Here is a 23885-nt window from a genome sequence, read left to right as displayed (position 1 = left end):
ATTCCATAGGGCGGGTGCCACCACCGAGGAGGCCCTCTGCCTGGTTCCCTGTAACCTCACTTCTCACACTGAAGGTTCACCAGCAAGGCCCTTGGGAGAGGGACCCCGGTGTCCGGACTGGATATGCTCCTAAATTTTTTTGTGTATTCAAAAAAAGCACATTTGGACCCGGAGGTGGGCATCGTTGCCTGCTTGGCATTGCATGAGCAGAATCTGCGAGCCAAGGACCTGCCAGCCCTGGTGGGCACTGCAGCTGGCACGCCAAGAAGAGCCCAGAACGAGGGGGAATTCCTGCTTGTTTTCTTCACCGGTCCTCCGCCGCTAACTGACAAAGAGGCCAAGAAGCGTGACCCGTTGCCAAGGAACCCGGAGAGAAGGGGCACCCATCGCCCAGCGCCCGGAGGGCAAGCCAGGGCCTGCCTGCCGTGACCGAGGGCGGGAGGACGAAGACTCCGCTCAGGATTTGCGGAGCCTTTTCTTCTCCCCCCAAAGATTTAGGTTTAGGGTCAGAGTTTCCCTTCTCCCAGATGGGCTCCTGAGAGCCAGTGTGGTGCAGTGGTTAAGAGCGGTAGACTCCTAATCTGGGGAACCGGGTTCGAGTCTCCGCTCCTCCACCTGCAGCTGCTGGGTGACCTTGGACTAGTCACACTTCTCTGAAGTCTCTCAGCCCCACTCAACTCACAGGGAAAGGAGATTGTGAGCCACTTGGAGACCCCTTTGGGTAGTGATAAAGCAGGATATCAAATCCAAACTCTTCTTCTTCTACTACTCTTCTCCTTTCCCACCTGCCCCTCACTTCCCCCCACGGCACAGGCAGAAATTGTCTTCTTGACCGCTGGACACCCCCGTCTGGCTATCTCCCGCTTGGACTACTGCAGGAGGCCAGATCTGATAAAGTAAAGGGCCGTGGGTTGTTGACCTTTTTTTAGGATTTTACCCAAAGGTTGTTGAGATTTTTAGGGTTGAGGTTGTTGAGCTTCTTTTCAGATTGAAGCTGTTATGGTTTTTTTAGGCTTTTACCCCAGGAAAAAAATGCCGCAGGGGCCAGATTAAACCGACCGGCAGGCCGGATCAGGCCCCCGAAACAGACTTTGGACATGCCTGAACTACTGCCATGCGCTCTCCGTGGGGCTCCCTTGGAAGGTGACCCAGAAACTGCAACTAATCCAGAATGCGGCAGCCAGACTGGGGACTGGGAGCGGCCATTGAGACCATATAACACCGGTCCTGAAAGACCTACATTGGCTCCCAGGACGTTTCTGAGCACAATTCAAAGTTTTGGTGCTGGCCCTGAAAGCCCTAAACGGCCCAGTGGACCTGAAGGAGCGTCTCCCCCCCCGGACACCGGGGTCCATCTCCGGGTTCCCCCCAAGAAGTGAGGTTACAGGGAACCAGGCAGAGGGCCTCATCCTGTCTTCACATGGAAGGGAAACCCCTAACTCCCCGAGGGTTAGGGTTAGGGTTAGGGTTAGGTCTCGCCGGGTGGAAAGATTTGCAGGAGGGTTTTTGCAGCCTGGAGCCCCTTCCCCTCTGGCTGCGAAATTCAACTGAGCCGCTTATCCTACTGGGAATTCTTCCAACAAGACTAAAAGCAGAGCCATAATTCCTATGTAAGAAGGTGAAAGGCTTTTGGGAACTAATATATAATGAGCTTAAAAAAATATTGAAATATACCTTTCCCAAAAGACCTGAAGCCTTCTTGCTGGGAATGACAGGTAAAGAAATTAAAAAAGAAGACATGACGATATTTCTCTACGCCACCACGGCCGCAAGAATTATGCTGGCACAACATTGGAAATCGGAAACCATGCCCAGCATAAATGATTGGCAGGTCAAAATGGTAAATTACGCTGAGCTTGATAGATTAACAGCTAGAATACGAGATCTAGATGAACAGAAATTTCAGCAAAATTGGAGTAAATATTGGAAATATATTGGACCAAACTTATAAAGTGAACTGGCGGGGATAGAACAACTCTATCAGCGACGGACTATAAGATCAAAAATCAAATACGTAAGGGAGGAAGATATTTGATACTTACCAAAAGGGTGGAGGGGAGTCTAGGGCCCAGTAGAGCCCAACAGAATATGATTTTTTATTATGGTTTTTTACGTTGTATAATTTAGGGAAGAGAACATTGTTGTATTTTTTTTCCTGTTGTATTTGTTTATTTTTACCTGTCTTTATATAACTTGAATAAAAATGTATTTATTTTTTTTAAAGCAGAGCCATAATTCCTTCCCCTTGTTAGAAGAATTCAAGGTCTCCGATATATAAATTTGGTGTTCATAAATTTACAAGGCAAACACATACAGAACTATATAAACGCCATGTCTGAAACAGTACAGGAAGACAGTCCTGAATCCATTTTGACTCTCCCAAACTGACCAAATGTTTCTCTGCAAGGAGGGAGGGAAGGAAAAAACCCCCCCATTGTCTCTTTGCTCACAAATCCTGCCTTCAGGGCACATTTAAGATAAGAAACATTTGAGGTCAATTTGGGAGAGGCAAAATGGTTCCAGGACTTTTTTCCTGTACTGTTTCAGACATGCGTCTTATATATTGATGTATGTGTTTGCCTGGCACATTTACAGTGGTACCTCGGGTTACAAACACTTTGGGTTACAGACTCTGCTAACCCAGAAATAGTGCTTCAGGTTAAGAACTTTACCTCAGGATGAAAACAGAAATTGCGCGCCAGTGGCAGCGGGAGACTCCATCAGCTCAAGTGGCACCTCAGGTTAAGAACGGTTTCAGGTTAAGAACGAATTAAGTTCGTAACCCGAGGTCCCACTGTCTTTTATATCTCTGACCTTCCAATTCTCATAATAAGAGTAATGGGGCCAGGAATGAACTGGGAGGCTGAGGTGGAGCAAGGAGGAATTGGGAGGTGGAAAGAGTCCGTCTCCTTGGCTCTCCTGGAGAGATTCTTCTAGAAAGAGGAGCCTCCCCAAGCGGAGATCTCTTGGCTCTGCTACTCGGAAGTCCTTCAGGAGTAACTGACAGGAAGGACCTCCATGTTCAGAGCAAAGGATTAAGTGCAAAACCTTGAAGGGAAAGAACATTGTCGGCTGAAGGCTCCTGAGTTTCATCCCCCCGTGTCTTCCTTGCTCCAGAAAACCCTTCTTGTTCATTTGAACCAATCCTGCCTGGGACTCCGAATTGTGAAGTTTTACCTCACGCAAGTCCCTACAAGGTAGTTTGAGGGAAGTGGTGGAAGTGGGCGCTCCGTTTGGAAGTGAGAGGCCGTTGCATATTCACTGGTGCAGCGCCGTGACAAGAAGTGAAATTCCACCCAGAAACGCACCCAGAGACACAGAAGAACCAGTTTCATAAAGTACTGGAGTTATTTGATTAAAAGGAGGAGAATTTCCTGTCAGAAAATGAGCAGCAAGCGCCAAGCCAGTGATGCTGCGACTCAGGTGATGCTCAAGGACTGCTTAAGAAGCAGAACTAATGTTATGAGAATCAGAAGGTCAAAGGTATTAATATTAATTGGTGGCGGCGCCGTGATATGAAGTGAAATTCCACCCAGAAACATACCCAGAGACAAAGAAGAACCAGTTTCATAAAGTACTGGAGTTATTTGATTAAAAGGAGGAAAATTTCCTGTCAGAAAATGACCAGCAAGCGCCAAGCCAGAGACTCGGGATGCCCCAGTGCAGAGCTGCTGCATCTGAGGAAAATCCTCACCCTGAATGAGAGATGATGAGACTAAGACTGGAACTGGCAAAAGTTGAAGCAGAGAAAGAAAAACATAAAATTGAACAGAAGTCGTGTTCTGTGAGGTGGTGCTCCATTTCGAAGTGAGAGAACGGGCCCAACAGCACAAGGGGAAAAGGGCTGTTGTGCCCAAATTAATTGGTGGCAGCGCCATGACACGAAGTGAAATTCTACCCAGAAACGTATCCAGAGACACAGAAGAACCAGTTTAATAAAGTATTAGAGTTATTTGATTAAAAGGAGGGAAATTTCCTGTCAGAAAATGACCAGCAAGCGCCAAGCCAGTGATGCTGCGACTCAGGTGATGCTCAAGGACTGCTTAAGAAGCAGAACTAAACTTATGAGAATTAGAAGGTCAAAGGTATTAATATTAATTGGTGGCAGCGCCGTGATACGAAGTGAAATTCCACCCAGAAACGTACCCAGAGACACAGAAGAACCAGTTTAATAAAGTACTGGAGTTATTTGATTAAAAGGAGGAAAGTTTCCTGTCAGAAAATGACCAGCAAGCCCCAAGCCAAAGTGATGCTGCGACTCAGGTGATGCTCAAGGGCTCCTTAGGAAGCAGAACTAATGTGATGAGAATCAGAAGGTCAAAGGTGTAAAATAAATGTTCATAAACGTAGCAGGCAAACACATCCACAAGTATATCAACCACGTGGAGAGCAATCCTGAAGCCCTTTGGACTCTTTCCGGGACCTCAACTATTCCTCTGCAGTTTGGATGGGAAGGGGAAACGCTTCCCCCATGTCCCCTGCTCCCAAATCCTCCCTAAAGGGGAAAAGGGAGCCGGAGACCGGGACTCAGAAATTAAGAATTTATCCTCACAAAAGGAGGGCCAGGCTCTCCAGGTAAATCCATTAACAGCCAGGTAAACCCAGCCACAGGGAACCTGGCAGACAGGATTCTGTTGCAGATGAGCCTTCTGTAGATTGAAGAGCGGCAATTTAAAAAGCCTATACCAGGCACCTCCAAAGTCCATTTTGGGGGCCTAATCCGGCCCACCGGTCGATTAAATGCGGCCCCTGTGGAAGTATAAGTCCTGGGGTAAAATCCCCTCAAAAAGCTCAGCATTGCAAAAAAAAAAAAAAAAAAAAAAAGCTCAACAGCCTAACAGCACTGGGGTTAAAACCTAAAGAAAGCTCAACCACTTTGGGGTAGAATTGTAAAAAGAGCTCAACAACTTCAATCCTAAAAAAAAGCTTTGCTCGGCCCTGACGCATCTTCGCTTCGTCAAATCTGGCCCCCTTTGGAAAAAGGTTGTGCATCCCTTGGCTAGAAGGGGGGGCCATTTCAGGAGTCTATAGAAGAGCTTGCACCCCATTTTTCTGGGTCCCTCCTCCCTCCTGCGTGTGGGGAGTGAGGACCCTGTTGCAACATTTTAATAAAGATCAGGCTCACTAGCCGCTTTGCTTCTCAATATTCTCTGCTTGGCCTCTGTTCTTTTCTCCTTCCGATAGGGAAGCTACATAAGGACTCTAGACGGGCTCTTGGGTACCCCATAAGGGAAAAGGGCAGATTTTATTTACAAGACCCTCTTGCAACGAAGAGGGCAGAGCATTGAAGGCACTTTGGGATTTGAGCAAGACGGGAAGGGGGGGTCCAGAACTTCCGATGGACTTCTTCACCTAAGGTTACCAGGCGCCCCCGTTTCCCGGGGACAGTCGCTGGATTTACAAATCAGTCCCCTGACAAAATCCATCTGTTTAGTAGGAAGTTGAAAAGTGTCCCCGGAATCATTGGGAAAAAAATCTGGTAACCTGATATTAACCGCAACCTCACCCCAAATATTGTCCGTCGCCCTCCTGGCTGGGCACTCACCAACCTGCACCCACAGACACCTAATAATAATCAATAATAATAATAATAATAATAATAATAATAATAATAATAATAATTTATTTATACATACATACATACATGCATACCCCACCCATCTGGGTGGGTTTCCCCAGCCACTCTGGGAGGCTTCCAACAAAACACTAAAATGCAATCACCTATTAAACATTAAAAGCTTCCCTAAACAGGGATCCCCCGCGCATTATTTTTCCTTACCTCCATACTCAGAAAGGACACCGTCGTCCGGCTTCGACGCATGGTGGCAAAACCTTGGAGTGGGCCGCCACCTGTTCCTGTCCCTGCAAAGAGCAGGAAAGAAAATGAGAAAATCTATCTCAGGGTTGATCCCGCAAGCTCGCAACTTAAGTTTTCAGTCGGAGCTGGGTTAAAAGCACTGACCGCCAAACTTTGTTTTCAATAATAATGCCTCTATTGACTAGTCCAAAATGAAAATTTCCTTATTGTGGCCAAGCTGCTCGGACGCTCGAGATCATTTAGGCACTGACAAATTAGACTGTTTGCTTTACTAAAACCCAAAGTGAGCAGATGTCGTGCTGATAAACCACAAGAGTGAAGTTTTTGATGGGCAATTTTAGACCAGGCGCTCTTGTGACCTTGCAGCACTAGGGATATTAGACCGGGGGGGGATTGGAGTTTAGGCAAAGCCAAGAGTTAAATGTCCTACGCCGGATCTGTGATTCTACCGAGGGAAGATTAGCCTCTAGGCGCAATGATGCATTTGGTACCCAGGGCGAGACAGAGAAAATTTGCCTTAAGAAAAAATAATAATAATAATAATAAATGCCCATCTGGATATAAATTCTGTAGATCCAAGTTGAGCCTGTCGAAATCTGAGCCCCATATAATAACTGTGCTAGAGGTTTAGCTTGGAACACTTCCAGGACTGATGGTATATAATGTTTGCCACCTTTTTTCTTTTAACTGATGACAAATGAACCTTTAATTATCATTATCACCAGCACAGCCTTCAATGAATACAGAGTAAAGCATTAATATGTACAGAGGGATAAGATGCCCCCAAACTTCTTGCTGGGTGTCCCCACCCTGAACTTTTTAGGCTGGTTACAGAGCTTGTTTGCCACCTTTTGTGTGCTTTCATTATCTGGTGCCCAGAGGCGAAAACACCCCCTCTCTCTTAACAGATTTGGGCATTTCTTGGACTTACAGTTTGGAGGCCTCTCTCGCTCCTTTTGCTTCTCGAACTCGCACCCCTCACCTTGCGGGAAACTTCAACACAAAGGCTCTCCCTCCTTCGCTCGGTCGAGAGGATTGGAAAGGAAGCAAAATAATCCAAGCAGAGGCTGGGTGCCTTTTTCTGAAACGGGGAGGAGCACCCATGGCATGCAGGCACTTGGAGCACCCTTCCCCACCCCCTGCCCCCACCCCACTCCTCCCCAGGGAGTCCTGGCAAGCGTCCCAGCCTGGCAGGAGAAGCAGCAGAAGGACATGACTGGTTCAACTGGAAGAACCGAAATGGGGAGGACTCCGGGGTTTGTGCGACTGCCATCCTCATCGTCAACATCGCACTATGATAGGATTGTAGATTTCAGTGGGACCTCCAAGGGGCATCTAGTCCAACCCCTCTTTCTGCCCCACGTGAGGCTGTGACCCACAACCCAGAGATCAAGAGCCTCGTGCTCTACCCACTGAGCCATCCAGCCACTGCTCTTGGGCCCCCTAAGCCTTTCCCAGCAAAAAGGGAGCCCATTGCCCGAGGTCTCTGGCCTCACCCTCCTCCCTGCCAATTGCGTTCCAAGACCATTTTTTAAAAATAAAAGAAATAAATGATTAATTGGGCGCGTTGGGAAATTAACCCGGAGCCTTGTGACTCCGGTTACAAATTTGCCAAGTCTTGGCGGGCAGAGGGGGCAGGCTTCCCTGGGTTTAACACCCCACCAGGGATTTCACATGTCATTTCTTATTCCTTCTGAATTCTCAGAGGCCAGGGTTTCCGCCGCAGCACTCTGCGCATGCTCCTAGGCGATGGAGGGGCTCCACCGGTTGTTTTAGTACTGTAAGTCACCCTGTGACCCTCAAGCGAAGGGTGAGGCACTGATTTAATAAGCAATAATAATGCTAATAATTGCAGCTAGCAGCCATCAATAGCCCTCCCTGAATTTGCCCAAAGCCATCCCTGCCTCCTGCAGCTGGGAGTTCCGCAGTTTGTGTTATTTTTGTTTTGATTTTCTTTATTCGGTATTTTATATGAATTATCCCGAGACCTTTGGGTATTGGGTGGTATAGAAAGAAAGAAAGAAAGAAAGAAAGAAAGAAAGAAAGAAAGAAAGAAAGAAAGAAAGAAAGAAAGAAGGCTTTCCTTTTGTCTGCTGACCCTCTGAGCAGATTCTCTGTTGATGGGCAACCCTCTCTGGTTTCGAAAGCAGCCTCCCTGCTGCCAAAACCAGCTGGGCAAAACCAGTCTCCTCTTCGCAGGAACACCCAAAACACACCCTTTGGCCTGGTACCATTTATCTTGTCCAGGTTTATTTATTTTTTGTTCCCTGGGGTTTAGAAGGTGCCAGGAAACTCAGATTTCTGCCTCTGCGAGGCTGGTGGAAAGACACTGTCAGCCACAGGCTGGGAAAACCCAGACAGGTGGGAGGGATAAAAATAATGAAATTATTGTTATTATTATTATTAGTGCTTTTTTTCTAAAAAAAATGTTTAGGGGTGCTCTCATTTTGACTCAAGAAAATCACCATTTTATAGTTCAAATCGGGGGAAATAAATACAGTAAATGCACAAAAGTACAAAGATTCGCAAAATGTTTAGAGCTATGCGAGCGTACCCCTGCGTCCCCTCCAGAAAGAAGCACGATTATTATTATTATTATTATTATGCCAGTTGAGCTCCTTCTGCCAAGGAGACCTGCAGGCCGAGCAATTAGGGTGACTAATTAACTCTCAGGTCCCGTTACTCATTAGCCCAACTCTGCGGAGGTGTGCAGAGGAGGGTGAGTGGGGCTGGATTTATACTCATTAAAAAATCACAGGAACACATGGATCAAGCTCTAGCTTAGGGCCCCACTCTCTTGGGGGCCCAAAAAAAATTAAAGTAAAAAAAAACCTGGATGTACGTTTCCAGAATATAAGATAGAAAACCAATAAAATAAAACCGAGATGCAGCAACCATGTTTTATGTTGTGTCGGCTCCTCTGATGTAAGTCATGGGCCCCGCCTGCTCGCCTGCTCCCTAAAATCTCCCTGCTTTGCTCCTTTCTATATTTAGGGTGCCTACATTCTGCATGTGCAAATGGCTTGAGATGCCTATTAGGTCCATAAATGACCCTATAGCATATATTCAACCCAAAAAAGAGCAGCAATTTGTTGTTGACAAAGGCCAGCTGGACATAGAAAGGGCCCAATTACCTTCAGGAGCTGAGGGCCTCATCCAACCTAAATCTGGCCCTGACTGTGCCCAGTTCTGGGCACCGCAATTTAAGAAGGATATCGCGCAGATTTATACTCATTTTTAAAATTACAGGAAAACACAGATTATGGCTCTACAGCGCCATCTGGTGTCAAATGTCTACAACATAGTCATAACAATATAATTGACTGAATGTAGCCAAGTCCCAAGATTATCCAGAGTCTGGAAGCCGATGAGCCTGATGAGGAACCGTTGAAGGAGCTGGGCATGTTTAGCCTGGGAAAAAGGAAAGACAGGAGAGCCATCTTCAAATCTCTCAAGGGCTGTCGCATGGAAGAGGGAACATGCTTGTTTTCTCCTGCTTCTGGAGGGCAAGACTCGAACCCGTGGCTTCAAGCTATATGAGAGGAGATTCCAACTCAACACCATGGGATGGAAAGTGGTGGACTCTCCTTCCTTGAGGGTTTTAAAGCAGAAGTTGGAAGGCCATCTGTCAGGGATGCTTGAGCTGAGATTCCTGCATTGTAGGGGGGTCAGACTGAATGACCGCTGGGGTGTCCCTTCTACAATTCTATGGCTATATGATTCTGTGCTCTGAACACACCCAGATTAACCGGCACCCAAGAAAGTCACGGGGACAAATTTGGAAACTTTTATTATTCTTATTATTATTGCACACGCTAAGTGACAGCAGGATGCGGCCCTTCTTTGGGCAGGCCCTCGGGGGGAGTGGGGTGGAAGGGGAGCCAGGCTACTTGGGAGGAAAATGGGCAAACGGAGAACCTTCTGTGACTTTGCCCTGCAGGGAAGAAAGAGAGAAAACAGAGAGGGGAATTCAAGCTGCAATGAGATTCTGTTGAGATGCCAAAGGTTTTCAGCTTTTCTAGCCCAGGAGGGAAGCGTAGTTTTAACCGTGGCTCCAGAACTGGGGGGGACCTTCCCTCCCCACACAGCCACCCCCCCAAATCCCAGGCGTCTACCCACCATGGGGACCTCATCCAGCTTCTGGAAGGCCGGCTCCCTCCCCTTGTAACATTTCACCAGGACCACGACAGCGCCAATGAGCAGGATGATCACAAAGATGCAGATGATGGCCACCAGGCCGGGCTTCTGGGAAATGGGCGCGTCCTCGCCGGGTTCAGCTGTCGGGGAGACACACACGGCTTTGAAGCTCAAGAGCGTTTGCCCTGGAAACAAGCTTTTCGCGGCCCAAGGGCCACATCTTAACCTCAGGGTCGTGGGTTTGAGCCCTACGTTGGGTAAAAGATTCCTGCATTGCAGCGGGTTGGACTGGATGACCCTTGAGGTCCCTCCAATTCAGAAATCATCAGTAAGAAAATCCAACAGGAGAGGGGAATTGTGAGGCAACAGTGCCGCCTGGTGGTCACCCGTGTTGAAGCAATATTCTTCAACATCAACCTCGTTGGACTGGTCATATTTTGCGGGTGCTGATGATTGTCTTCCAAAGCAGCTACTCTATTAGAACTTAAAAATGGAATGAGTAATGTTGGTGGTCAGCAAAAGAGGTTCAAAGGCTGCCTCTAGGCAAAATTTAAAAAATGTAGTATAAGCACTGACAACTGGGAAAGACTGGCCTGCGAGTGCTCCTGTTGGAGAACAGCCTTCCCCAAAGGTGTCATGGGCTTTGAAGACACTCGAACTCAGGACGCGAGGGAGAAACGTGCCAAGAGGAAGGCACGCTTGGCAAATCCTCACCGGGATCAACTCCCGCCTGGAAACCCCAGTGTGGAAGGACATGTGGATCCAGAACTGGCCTCCAGTGTCACTTACAGACTCACTGTTAAAACCGTGTTTATGGAAGACAATCTTTCTCGTCTACAAGGGCTACAAGGGATCAACTGATTGCAGGAACTGCAATCAGTTCCTGTCCCCCGCCTTGCTTCCTGCTCCTTTCCCTGTGCTCTTCCCAGCCATACAGAGCAGGCAGGAATTCAGCCGGTGCAGCCCTGTCATCGCTTCACCTCTGTGCTGGAAGTTGTACCTTGTCGAATTTCTGCACCCATCACATAATCTACAGCAACTGGTGGCTCAAATTCACTCAGGTCCTGCTTGTGGGGCTTCTTTTTGGGGGGGGGGGTCATTGTGAGGAGTCACTGGACTAGATGGGACCCCCTTGGGCCTGATCCAGCTGCAGTCAGACTCCTTACATCTTCTCACCCTGTGTCCATTCCAGGTTTTATTTTGTATTCAGAGTAGGAGTTTTGTTTTTTCTCCAAATACAATGTGCGACTCTAAACACACACGCTTTTTTTTAGGTGCCTTTAATACTCTGCTTGGAAGGCAGGATAAAAAGTGACCGCCGAGACCACATAACACTGGTCCTGAAAAACCTACATAGGCTCCCAGGACGTTTCCCAGCACAATTCAAAGTGTTGGTGCTGACCTTGAAAGCCCTCAATGGCCCAGTATACCTGAAGGAGCGTCTCCACCCCGGACACCGGGGTCCCTCTCCCGAGGGCCTTCTGGAGGTTCCCTCATTGCAAGAAGCCAAGTTACAGGGAACCAGGCAGGGGGCCTTCTCGGTGGTGGCGCCCGCCCTGTGGAACGCCCTCCCACCAGATGTCAAGGAAATAAACAACTGTGTGACTTTTAGAAGACTTCGGGGAAGTTTCTAATGTTTGAGGTTTTATTATGCTTTTAATATTCTGTTGGGAGCCGCCCAAAGTGGCTGGGGAAACCCAGCCAGATGGGTGGGGTATAAATATATTATTATTATTATTATTAGCAGCAGCAGCAGCAGCGCAAGCCATCGTGAATGCTCCTCATTCAGAAACCCTTTCTGCAGAAGATACAGGAGCTGTCTACAGGAAGATCCTAACAGAATCAGAGAACTGTGGAAGGGACCCCCAGCGTCATCCAGTCCAACCCCTTGCAATCCGATCCCCTACAAAACATGATTATTAGCCCCCAATCCCGGACAGGCAAAATATTGCTGCTCGAGATGGCACAGGACGCTGCCCGGATCCAGAGGGCATCCTCACCTGCCTCTCACCTGAGGTGGAGTTGTGGCTGGTGGATCCGGCCTCTCGGCTGGTGAGCAGTGGCTCCCTGGAGCTGGCCAGGGGGGTTGTGAGTAGGGTGGCGGTTGTCGTGTTGTCCCCCTCCCTGGTGGTGCTTTCAGTGGGCCTGGGCGGAGGCGAGGAGCCCAGGTGAGTCGTGCGGTTGGCAGAGGCAGTCTCTTCTGTGGGTGCTTCTGATGCCGTGGGGCTGATCTCGCTGTGGGGTGTAGTGATTTCCTCCGCCCCAGAACTGGATGTCCTTGGTTGTTCGGAGACGGTCGGGGGGCTCGTGTCTGAAGATCTGTAGGCGGCCTGTGTGGTGGCGGAGACAGCTGCAATGGGAGAGGAGGGGAAGTCAGAAAGGAGCAAACCTCCACGGCTCAAGGAATCTTCATCATCATCACTTTTAATTTGTATACTATCTTTCTATCTTACTATACCTAAGGCAGTTTGCGAGGTGAAGAAACAAAGAATGGACGTCTTATAACCATCAAATGCAATACAAAAATGTGAGAATAAAACCAAACTTTAAAATAAGCAACCTGCATCAAATAGAGTAACATTCAGCAGTCATTGGAATAGTATAGAATAATAACATCAGCATATAAAAACTAAACAGAAACCCACGCTTCACAATTACAATGAATAATTTCTAAACTAAAATCGATAAAACCACGACAAGCCACAGTGCATAAAATAATACGATACAAATTGAGAAGCAGAGACTGGAGGGTGAATCGTCGAAGTGTACTGTTGGGAGCCCAAAGGGTCATCCAGCAGAGCCCCCTGAAGTGCTAAAGGTGGCCCGATGGAACCTCCATGGCCCAAGCTAGTCTACCTCTGGTTTTCTGAAGGCTCAGCGGTAGAGCATCTCACCTAGAAGACAAAAGGTCCCATTGTTCAATCCCCAGGGGGATCTCTGGGTAGGCTGGGGGGAGACTCCTGCCTGGGACTCCTGGGCCTCTGCCAGTCTGTGCAGACAGTATGGGACTAGGTGGACCAACGGCCAGACAGCTTTCCTACGCTATTCAAGGCAGAGCAGCTGGCCTTGAATGCAAAAGGTCTGAGGTACATTCCCTTAAGCCGTTTTCATTCAGAGTCATGAGGACTAGAATCTTGCTTTATTTTTTCAAATAAGAGATACAGCTGGACACTCCAACCCAGCCTAAATCTGGCCCTGGGTAGAGTGCCTCCCAAACTGGGGGTTCTCTTATGTTAGAGAGGCAGACAGCGTGTCAGTGATATGCCTTGAGTACAGTAAGACAGAAAGAAAGGGAAATGAAAATACTCTTCCTGGCACAGTGCCCGTGTGGCTCTGACACCCATGAAGGTGGAACGGGTGCAAATATTGGCTGAGGCTCTCGAGGGGCCGCCTGCTACAACCGACCTCGCCTTTCCCTACCAGCCAAGTGGAGGGCTGTTCCTCCACCTGCGCGGCACAAATAATCAGATTGTGGCGCTGCCCCACCTTCGTGGGCACAGTCTGTTTGGTTACTTCCCCACATCCTGCTTCTCTGCAAGTGAGGGACGGGGCAAAGACGGGCGGCGAGGCTGGGAGTTGTGTTTCAGACCGCAACAGGGCCGGGCAGCTGTTCTCCGTTGTGGGTCCCCAAATGTCACAAACAAGTTGGACGCAGAGGAAAGGGGTGGGGCAACCAGCTGGGCAACCCCCAAGGGCAGTGCTGGATTTACGTAAATTGCCACTGTGTGTTTGTGTTGAATATATGCTAGATGGTCACTGATGGACCTAATAGGTATGCCAAGCCATTTGCGCATGTTGCCCTGCAACCAGTCCATGCAGAATGTCGGCACCCTATATATAGAAAGGAGCAAAGCAGGGATATTTGAGGGAGCAGGCGGGGCCCATGACTCACATCCTTGGAGCCTACACAACACAAAACACGGTTGCTGGATGTAGGTTTTATTTCATTTGTTTCTTATCTTATATTTCGGAAACGGACATCCAGTTTTGTTCCCCTTTAAAAAACGTTGGGGCCCGCAAGAGAGTGGGGCCCTAAGCTAGGGCTTGTTGAGCTTAGATGTGAATCTGGCACTGCCCATGCTGCTGCTGCTGCTGCCCCAGGTCCCAGTCCTTCTGCAGCCCCCCACCAGCCCCCTACCTTGAGCTGAGACCACCAGTAGCAGAAGGACCCACACGGCCATGGCAGCCGAACCCGGTTCTCCTGGGGAGGAAGGCAGGGACAGCAGCTGCTTGAAGGAGTCTCCTCCCGCCTGCGAACAGGACCCAGGCACCTGTCTTGCCACCTCTCCAAGGAGGCGGGCACCTGGGCAGTGGCCAAATCCCCGCTTGTGATGCTTGGCACCTGGAAAGAAGGAAGGAGCGTGGCCTGACAGCTCCCCCTTCTGGACAGGTGAGGGAAAGCAAGCTCAGAACTCACTTGTCCCTCCCTCTGGGCCTCACCCAGAATAAAAATTGGCTCACAGCCAGGCTGAATTTTTAAATATAATGTATTGGCCCAAATATAAGCCACGTCCGAATATAAGTCACACCTTTAAAATTCAAGGGGATGGGGAGAAAAAAAAAGGCAATACTTGAATATTTGTGTGTGTGTGTCATTGAATCTTCCTGCCCCTCTTGCTCTCCTGCCCCACCCTTGGAGAACTGATACAATACGCCATCACCTACCTGGCTTGTGAAGAAGCATCACAGAATTGTAGAATTGGAAGGGGCCCGAGGGTCATCTAGTCCAACCCCAAGGAATCTTTCGCCCAAGTGGGGCTCCGACCTCAAGCAAAGTCAGAAGCTACGGACCAGCAATGTGGCGGTGGAAAGGCGCCAGGTGGCGCCATCCCTACGGCAGCCATTTCCCTTCCAACAAAAACAACTTTTTAACTCCTGATTTGCTGCTTTTCTTCCCGTTGCTGCCTTTGAAAGGTGTCTGTGCTGCTTTTTGTTCAAGGCCGCGTTAAAGCATTTTAATCTGCAGGCAGACGAGGCCTGCCACACTCCTGAAACCCTGGAGAGCATCTCTCAGCCGGCGTAGACACAGAACTGGGCAGAATGGACCAGCAGTCTGACATTGTGCCTCTGGAAATTGGACATTTAACTCAGCTGCCTTTGGCATCTGCCTGTCTTGGGCGACAATGGAGTTCGCCTCCAGAGGGGAAGTCGAACCGTGGGAGAATCACAGCGCCAGCTACGACTGCAGAGACCAGGAACTCAGTGTGTCTGCCTCCTATTCTGTTTTTGCTGCATTAGCAGCACTGAAATGACCTCCCCGGGGTACAGGCCTGGGCAGTGGGTCTGGGGGTCCTGGGCTGCCCAGACGGCAAGTCCCCCTTCTCTGCCCCACTGATAGGTCCATAGGAAATCAGAGCAAGACATTTGGCACCATCTTGGCGGCAGGAGTTGCCAGAAGGAGGCCTGCAAAGAACCATTTGCTCCCGAGCCTTTTCTTCACCCAAATATATCCCCCAAGGCAGAGGAGGTTTGGGGTCAGAGCCTTCCAGGCAGAGGGCCTTCTTGGTGGTGGCACCCTCTCCCATCAGATGTCAAGGAAATAAGCAACTAACCCGACCTTTAGAAGACATCTGAAGGCAGCCCTGTTTAAGTTTTTCATGTTTGAAGTTTTATTCTGTTTCTAGTGTTCTGTTGGGAGCCGCCCCGAGTGGCTGGGTATAAATAATAAAATAATAATTATGATTCCTTCTCTTAGACGAGCTCCCTTCCAAGGTGGACGAGCCCCACCTGCCCCTCACTTTCCTTTCCGGCATAGGCAGAAACCTCCTCCTTGCCCGTTGGGCCTCCACTTGGTCTCTTCTTCGCCTGCAGGGGAAGCCCCTAAGTCCTTGGGGGTCTCAGCCCCATCGTCTCCCCTCACCTGGTTCAGCTGCCCAGTCAAAGCCATTCCTCCAGGATTGGGGCCACTGTCAGCACATCCTGGCAGCTTCATGGAGCCACAGGTGGGAGCTGAGTGGAGGGGGAGGGACCAAAAGTGGGCAAACTGCCCCAGAAGGAGAACGTGCCCCCCAACAGAGGTGCACCCCATCCGCTCCGTGGCATAGAGCCCATGCTTTGCCGCGGATGTCCCAGCTGCAACCCCCTGGCATCTCCAGGTACCCCGAACCCCCAAGTGTTGTGAGAATTATAAGGTCTAAGCTATAAATGTTCTTATAACAAAAGCGAGAGCGGATCTAGATGCCCGAAACAGAACCATCTCCCTAGAATCCCCCTTGCCGTGTCCCTCGGTTTTTGTTGATTTAGCTCTTCGCTTCTGAAGAGTCTGCCCTGGTATTTGTATTTATTTATGTAAGAGGCTCTTGGGCTTTTTCCTAGAAAAAGGGGGGGGGGAAATGCTCCCAAGTAGAGAGCAATGCTAAGAGGCTAGTGTATTGTTTAAACAGGGTGGTCAGGTCTTTGGCCCTTAATGATTTTACAGCTGGGGAATTGACAAACCTGCTTGCCTTCCGCCTTTTTCTAATTCTTCTTCTGATTTCAAGGAGTTTTATACATGCCCTTTCCCCATTATTCAGTGTGTGTGTGTGTTTACAAATATATATATATAATGGTACCTCGGTTTTCAAATGTAATCCGTTCCGGAAGACTGTTTGAGTTCTGAAATGTTCGAAAACTGAAAACTCAATACAGAAGCCGTGTGGCTTGTTCGACTTCCGACAAGAGTTCGAAAACCGAAGCATTTACTTCCAGGTTTACAGCGTTTGGAAACTGATATGCTTGTCAATGGAGATGTTTGAAAACTGAGGTACCACTATATTTATATATATATAAAATCCTCTGTATACTTATTTGAGAGTGACCTCCTTAAATCCAATGGGGTTGATAAGGTCAAGGATTCTCTTTTTTGGCAACCACGGGGCAAACAGAAACCAGGATTGTCTTTATTCTGTTATACTTCCTCCCTCCCTCAACATCAGCTCTGGCTCTCTTGCTGCCAGAATGTGGCCCCTGACGTATTATCCCAAAGTGGCCTTCGACCAAAAAATAAAAATTCTCCCACCCTTGATCTGCACCCGTGAGGACTAGAAATCCCATCCCCTCTCCTTCTTAGGATAATAAAATAGATTGTGCATCCTAGAATCAGAGAATCACAGAGCTGGAGGGGACCCCGAGGGACATGTACCCAACCCCACTTGTCTTCTGGTGATGCTACCAGGGTTTCAACCTAATGGGCATGGCTGCCTTTGGTGGGTCTGCTCTGAAAATAACTTATCTGGCTCCAGCTCTCTCGGTTGTGGGTCTTCCCTGCTAGCTGCACTCCCTGCTCACAGCCCCCTTACCGAGAGAGAAAAAGGGGGAAGGTTTTTGCCCACCCTTCCGCTCCCCCAGCCTCAAATGCACATGAAATATTTCTCTCCTTGCCCTCCCAGTTCTCTAGCAACCGGACGACAGTCCACATCTGGTTCTGCTATTAAGCTGTGGGGAGTCAAGGTACGCCTGCCTGTGTTACTCAGCTCAGGGAAGTAAACACAGATGTAAACACAGCCCAGTCTGGGACGCCTCTCTTGGCTGAGTTCCAGCGCAAAGCAAACCCGGGAGGCAGAAGAGGGGGAGCCTCTTCCGACTGCATCCAGCCGCTGGGCCCTCCAGCTAACTGCTAGCAATCTAGGATACAGACTCGAGGGAGTCGGAAGGGACCCCGAGGGTCATCTAAGTCCAACCCCCCGCAATGCAGAATTTCTTTGCCCAGTGAGACCCTGACATTAGGAGTCTCGAGCTCCTTCCCAGCCCTACTTGGGAGACACCAGGCTTGGACTAGAGATCTTCTGCTGCCGAGCCTCTGCCCCTTTGCGGTGAGTTATGGAGCACTCCATAATGATAAATTTAAGTTTCCAGTCCACTGTGTTTGGAATAAAGGGCTGATTTAAAGAGGAGTCTCTTCTGCAGGCTCTGCCCCTGAGCTCCACCAGTTCCCAGCTGCAGTGCGGCTGTGTAAATTATTGTTATTATTAATTATTATTATTATTAGCATTTCCCCCAAAGATTCTAGTCCTCATGGACGTGAGGGGAAGATTTAAATAAGCTGTCGCCTTATGCCAAGAGCACTGAGCTCAGCACAGTCTGTGCCGACAGTGGCTCTCTGGGGTTTCTGGCAGGAAGTGTTTCATTCCCACCTGGAAACGGCAGCAGTTGCAATGCCAAGTCATTCTACATGCAAAGCATGTGTCCTATCCCTGTCCTAAGATACTTCGCCAGAATCGAGATTGTAATGCTTGTGGCTCTAAGTGGAGGGGTAGTTTAAGTAGCAGCAAGGAAGTTTGGGGTGCAAGCTTGTCCAGTGTGTATCCAGATAACCACCCCTTGACCTCACTGATAGGGTCCAAAGGTCAGAGACCACCCGTACCCCAGCCTTTAATGTTCCACTAGTCCACAAAAGCCCCCCTTCTCATACACAAAGCCCCCTTCTTAAATTCCCTGCCCAAACGCTGCATCCTATGGGTCTCAGTATGGCTTGAGAGGACGGAAGCTGCCAAAGGGGAAATTGAACAAGAAGCTCAGGAGGAGGCAGGTGAGTGAAGTCAACCCTTAAGATTTAGACTAGACCAGCAAGTCTAGTATATCACTTGAACTCAGGACGCAAGGGAGAAACGTGCTAAGAGGAAGGCATGCTTGGCAAACCCTCACCAGGATCAACTCCCACCCGGAAACCTATGTCCTCACTGTGGAAGGACATGTGGATCCAGAATTGGCCTCCCCAGTCACAGACTCACTGTTAAAACAGTGTTCATGGAATAAAATCTTACTCGGCTACAAGGGATCGCCAAAGAAGAAGTCTAATTCACTCACAAAATCAAAACCTTTTACTATCAGATTTTGTCAAAATGCACTTATTTTAAGGCCACCTGTCTGTCTTTTATTTATTGGTACATACAGTAACTATCTCGTCTTTCCCCAAAAGAGCTCAAAGGCCTATTGTTGCCTTCTTCCCTTCTACCCCTAACAACACCCCTGTGAGGTAGGCTTAGGGAGGGAGAGACAATGACTCGAGGTCACCCCATCCACCCACCCATTCAGGACTTGATCCCTGGTCTCCCAGGTCATAGAATCATAGAGTTGGAAGAGACCACCAGGGCCATCGAGTCCAACCCCCTGCCAAGCAGGAAACACCATCAGAGCACTCCTGACATATGGTTGTCAAGCCTCTGCTTAAAGACCTCCAAAGAAGGAGACTCCACCACACTCCTTGGCAGCAAATTCCACTGTCCAACAGCTCTTACTGTCAGGAAGTTCTTCCTCATGTTGAGGTGGAATCTTCTTCCTTGTAGTTTGGATCCATTGCTCCGTGTCCGCTTCTCTGGAGCAGCAGAAAGCAACCTTTCTCCCTCCTCTATGTGACATCCTTTTATATATTTGAACATGGCTATCATATCACCCCTTAACCTCCTCTTCTCCAGGCTAAACAGGTCGTAGTTCAACACTCTAACCACTACACTATGCTACCTATTCGTAACATTTGAGTTCTCAGAAATTGAATTAATGGGTTTCAAAGGGACACAAATTAGGAAACACTCAAATTTGGAGTCCATACTCCAAAACCCTGACCTTTTGTGCCCTAAATGTTCTGAAATGTTTCCAAGTTGTTTTGTTGCAATTACTTTGAAACTCTCTTACATGGCTTCAAAATTGTTTGCAATAAAGTTGCTTTAAATAGTTTTTCTTTAAACTTTCTCATGTTTGCCAGGGAAGGCAGGCCGGAAAAAACAAACAGCCACCCCGAGAATCTTAAAATTACCGCCAAGCTGAATTTGAAGCTGAAACCTACCCCCAACCTAGCCAGATGGGCAGGGTATAACTAACAAATTATTATTATTATTACTACTATACTGACCCAGAGCAACTAAACTGCTGGGCTTTTAAGAGGCCCTGAAATCTATCCCACATAACCAACATCTCCCCCAAAACACACACACTCCTCCTGCCCAAGGCTGTATCAAGGGGTTCAGTGCCCAGCCTGGGCACCAGAGGGCGATGGCACCCCACACTTTTGGGCTCAGGAGCCTCACCTCAAAATTGACTCTGCAAGGCCAGCCTTTGCCAACCGGGTGCCCTCCAGATGTTTGCCTCGCCAGCCGAGGGCCAGAAACATCTGGGAGGCTGCTTCTGGAGAGAAAAGCTCCAACCAACCTCCCCGATACCACACTCTCCCACGCAATAATAAGCCAAACAGACAGTCTCTTTTTTTCCAAACTCCTGCACAGGGTTTTACTGCACAATGGAATGTGATGATAGATAAAGAGATAGGATATAATGGCAAACCTCCCCCCGAAAAACCGCAAGAAAAGAGGGGCATATTCAACATAAATATGGCGGGAGGAAAGACATGATCTCTGGGGAGGAGGGGGGGAGAGTGGAAGGCAGAGTCACATCTGGGCACGCTGCGTTGGGAGGGGGTGGGGAAAGAGGGGCAAAGTCCGGGGGGGGGTGAGACTGGGTAATGGCAGCTGCGCTGGGTGGGAGCTTCCAAAAGCAGCCCCCTCCCCAAAATCCTGCGCCCCTTTCCAAGTCTTAAAAAACGTCTCAAGTCCTCTGGGCGAGCGCGGCCCCAAAAGAAGTCTTGGAGAGCGGGGACCCCCCTTCGGCGCCCGCAGCCATCCACCTTTGCATTGTCCGACGTGGGGGGGTGGGGGTCCGCGCGGAAGAGGAGCCGGGGTCCGGAGAGGAGAGGCCGCCTCCCTCCCCCCCCCCGCGCATCGTCCTCCTCCCCCCGGCTCCTGCGCCTGTCCCGGCTGGCGGTGCGCCCCGTCGGGGCGCTCAGTAGGCGGGCACCTGGTGGGGCTGCTGGGCGGCCGCCTGGGGCAGGAGCTGGCAGCCGCTGTTGACGTGGCTGAGCACCTTCTGCTTGAGCTGGGCCACCTGCTCGCGGAGCAGGTTGGCCGTCGAGGCCAGCTCCGTGTTCTGGCTCTTGAGGCTCTTGACCTTCTCCTCCAGGCGCGAGATGCGCTCCAGCTTCCGCCGGCGGCACTTGGAGGCGGCGATGCGGTTGCGCAGCCGCTTGCGCTCGGCCTTGATGCGCTCCTGCGTGTCCATGTCGATGGGCGACAAGGGCGGGCTGTCGCCGAAGCTGGCCACCTCGGGCACCGTCTGCGGCTCGTCCTTCAGCGGCGCGGGCGGCGGCGGAGGGGGCAGGCGCGAGGGCGCCGGGAAGGGGCTCCCGTCCGTCGGGTAGCCCCCGGCCGCGCCGGCGAAGGGGCTGAGGTTGGCGTAGATGGGAGGCTCCTGCGGGCCGTGCTGCTGCGAGGCCGGGGCCAGGCTGGCGGCCGAGGGCAGCTCGCCCCCGACGGGGCCCCCGCCCCCTCCGCCCAGCTGGTTCTGGTTGTGCAGGTCCTCCAGCGCCTTGACGAAGCCGGCGGCGAACTCCTGCTCGTCGGGGGCGCCGCCTCCTCCTCCTGCTCCTCCTGCTCCGCCGCCGCCGCCTTTGGGGAAGTGGAACTGGGCGCCGCCGCTGGTCGGCGTGGTGGTCACCAAGCCGTTGGACTGGATGATCAGGCGCTCCAGCTCGGGAGAGGCCAGCTTGAGCAGGCCCAGGTCCGGCGAGCTGAGCAGCGCCGCGCCGTCGGGGGCGCCGCTGGGGGGCGGCTGCTGGTGCTGCGGGTGCGGGTGGGGGCCGCCCCCGCCGTGGCTCTTGGCGGCCGCGCCCGGGTCGAGCGCCAGGGAGAGCCCGTCCTTCTTCATCATGCTGGAGCCGTCGGGGAAGGCGCCGCCGGGGCGCGCCGCCGAGGGAGAAAGGGCCGCCGCCGACGAGGCCGCCAAGGCGATCAACACGTCGTCATGGTAGAAAGGAATTTCCATCCTCCTCCTCCTCCTCCTCCTCCTCCTCTCCCCCGCCGGCTGCGGAGGGAGGGAGGCAGGCAGGCAGGCGGCCGGATCGCGCCCGCCTCCCCTTCGACGCCGGGCTGGCGCGCAAGCGGCGCTTGGCGCAAGGGCTCCTCGGGCGGATCGGGGCTCCGCGCGCCCCCCAGGCGGCGACGGCGAGGACCCTCCCCCCGCCCCCGCTCCCGACGGCGCCTCGCTGCTCCTCCTCCTCCTCCCCGCGCGCGCCTCTCTCTCTAATGCGCCGGCCACGCGCGCGCCCCCTCTATATAGCCTCCGCCGGCCGCTATGAGCTCACCGCCGACGCCTCCCATTGGCTGGAGGTGACGTCTGGAGGGGAGGGCTGCTGGGCGCCGGGACACGCCCCCGTCTCCTCCCCCCCCCGGCGCGCCCCCGCCCCGTCGCCAGGCGACCCGCGCCGTCAACTGCGCACAACAGCGCGCGGCCTCTTGGGCTGATGTCATCGCCGGGCTGGCCGCCGGGGGCGCGCCGAGAGGAAGGGGGCGCAGAGGGGGCAGCGCCGCGCGAGGGCCGCCACTGGATCCACTTTGCACTGAATCCACTTTGCAATCCAGATTGCATTGGATCCAGTTGGGAAGGGGGCTCGCTGCGCCCATTCTGTCTGTTCCCAAACTTCTGCGCCACACTTGGGGGATAAAAATCTGCCCGCGCCACGCCCATTCTCAAAATCATTATTATGGATAAGAAATACGTTGGAAAAGAAAAAGGAGCCGTTTCTAGCTCTTGCTGGATTTATAATGCAGAGCACAACTGCGTTGTAAAAGGGCCATTCGGAAAGTATAAAACAATGCAGCTCATTGGGACATCATTTCCAAAATAAAATTATAAACGAGCCTCTTACATATGTGCCTTAAGTATACAAGCTGAGTGAGAAGTGTGAGCTCCCAGTATCACCTGAAGCTCTCATTTTGAAGATAATAGTAAGAATAATAATTTATACCCTGCCCATCTGATCTGGCTGGGTTTCCCCAGCCAACAGAATATTTAAAAAACCGCTAAAACATCAAACATAAAAAACTTCCCTAAACAGGGCTGCCTTCAGATGCCTTCTAAAAGTCAGGTAGTTGTTTATTTCCGTATTTTGCAAATAAAATAGAATTATTTAGATACTATGCTATGCTACACTGTTTAAATGTTTCCCTGCCAGCCTGGACCTGGGGGAAACCTCATCTCAGACTCCCCCACCCCAACTTCTCCAGAAGCGCCAGGCAGGAAAGTCCATCTCAGCTGGCATCTTGGGAGGAAAAGACAGCTTTGCCTGTGGGATAGGAGTCCCTAAGGCAGTTGGATGGCGCCTTGTCTGTCTTCTTTCGGCAACTCCTGCTGGGGACCAATGTCTTGCTCTGCCTTCCTTTGGACCCCATCAGTGGGGCAGAGAAGAGGGTCTTGCCGTCCGAGCAGCTCAGGACCCCCAGAAACACTACCCAGGCTTGCGCTAACACAGTAGTTTGACTTCACCCTCGGAAGCGCACTCCATTGTCTCTTGAGACAGATGTGCGCTGACAACTATATCTCACCTTTTCCTTCAAGGTACTGTATTTTTCCGTGTATAAAACTATATCCCCCCCTAATTTTTTTAAGTTTGTAATTGGCGGCCGTCTTATACACGGAATGTTGCAATTATTTATTTCTTAATTTGGGGCTCCAAAAATAGGGGTCGTCTTATACATGGTCTTATACACAGAAAAATACAGTATTTATCTGAAATTGCTTTTATACACGCAACAGATGGGCACCGATCGCTTAGGCCCGTGAATGTCAATGTCACTCCTCTGAGTAGGCTCTGCCCGAGCCACAGCCTTTCGGTATTTACACGTTTCGGTGCACTTTGCAGGGAGCGGAGATGTAAAAAATAACGAGTGGCCTCCTTAAAATGGTGCAAAAACGAAATAAACGGTAGCGCAGCAGAGAAACAATAGCAGCGAAAGGTCAGAGAAGAGTTGGAGAAAGCCAGTGTCCTTAGAGAAAGCTCAACAGAGGGGTTACTCAGAGCATCAGGATAAGCCCCCCCCTTGACGCCTCTCTTTCTCCCCCCTCCCCTCCTGGAAGCCTATCAGGGCCTGCAGCAGAGAGGGAGGGGCTCCCCAGGGAGGGGGGAGGG

At 50.7% G+C, this 23885-nt stretch overlaps 3 protein-coding genes across 4 annotated transcripts in view; all 3 read right to left on the bottom strand.

The window, feature by feature from the left end:
• The window catches only part of PDE4C (phosphodiesterase 4C), a 58599-nt gene extending 51678 nt beyond the window's left edge, over positions 1 to 6921 (bottom strand). Inside the window, exons 1-2 of one of the 2 annotated variants that reach the window (XM_081895497.1) lie at positions 6750 to 6921; positions 5780 to 5862 (exon numbers count right to left, since the gene is read on the bottom strand). In XM_081895497.1, coding sequence (XP_081751623.1) covers positions 5780 to 5821 — 42 coding nt within the window. In that variant the 5' untranslated portion in view covers positions 5822 to 5862; positions 6750 to 6921. Of the gene's footprint in view, positions 1 to 3308; positions 3351 to 5779; positions 5863 to 6749 lie in introns of those variants that run through there. The other variant, XM_081895498.1, reaches the window with a different exon arrangement.
• Positions 6922 to 9591: 2670 nt separating this feature from the next.
• Positions 9592 to 14481, bottom strand: CIST1 (colon, intestine and stomach enriched 1). The gene is made up of 4 exons (XM_081895941.1): positions 14094 to 14481; positions 11967 to 12305; positions 9938 to 10095; positions 9592 to 9752 (listed from the first exon to the last, which is right to left on the bottom strand). Exons 1-4 carry the CDS (start codon positions 14134 to 14136, stop codon positions 9705 to 9707), a joined length of 588 nt encoding a protein of 195 aa, XP_081752067.1. The 5' UTR covers positions 14137 to 14481; the 3' UTR covers positions 9592 to 9704.
• A 5647-nt stretch (positions 14482 to 20128) lies between these two features.
• Positions 20129 to 21962, bottom strand: JUND (JunD proto-oncogene, AP-1 transcription factor subunit). Its single transcript, XM_081896059.1, has one exon. It carries the CDS (start codon positions 21740 to 21742, stop codon positions 20705 to 20707), a length of 1038 nt encoding a protein of 345 aa, XP_081752185.1. The 5' UTR covers positions 21743 to 21962; the 3' UTR covers positions 20129 to 20704.
• Between the last annotated feature and the right edge of the window lie 1923 nt (positions 21963 to 23885).

This window comes from Podarcis melisellensis (genome assembly GCF_964234715.1).
Source record: "Podarcis melisellensis genome assembly, chromosome: 18".
NCBI lineage: Eukaryota > Metazoa > Chordata > Lepidosauria > Squamata > Lacertidae > Podarcis > Podarcis melisellensis.
This window is presented reverse-complemented; position numbering and strand designations above follow the sequence as displayed.

Bases quoted from the DNA above. Each gene is read 5' to 3' on its own strand.
- JUND (XM_081896059.1), bottom strand. From the start codon at position 21,742: ATGGAAATTCCTTTCTACCATGACGACGTGTTGATCGCCTTGGCGGCC.
- CIST1 (XM_081895941.1), bottom strand. From the start codon at position 14,136: ATGGCCGTGTGGGTCCTTCTGCTACTGGTGGTCTCAGCTCAAG. The intron at 10,096-11,966 runs GTGAGAGGCAGG...TCTCCCCGACAG, and splicing joins CAGCCACAACTCCACCTCAG to CTGAACCCGGCGAGGACGCG. The intron at 9,753-9,937 runs GTGGGTAGACGC...TCTTCCCTGCAG, and splicing joins AGCTGGATGAGGTCCCCATG to GGCAAAGTCACAGAAGGTTC.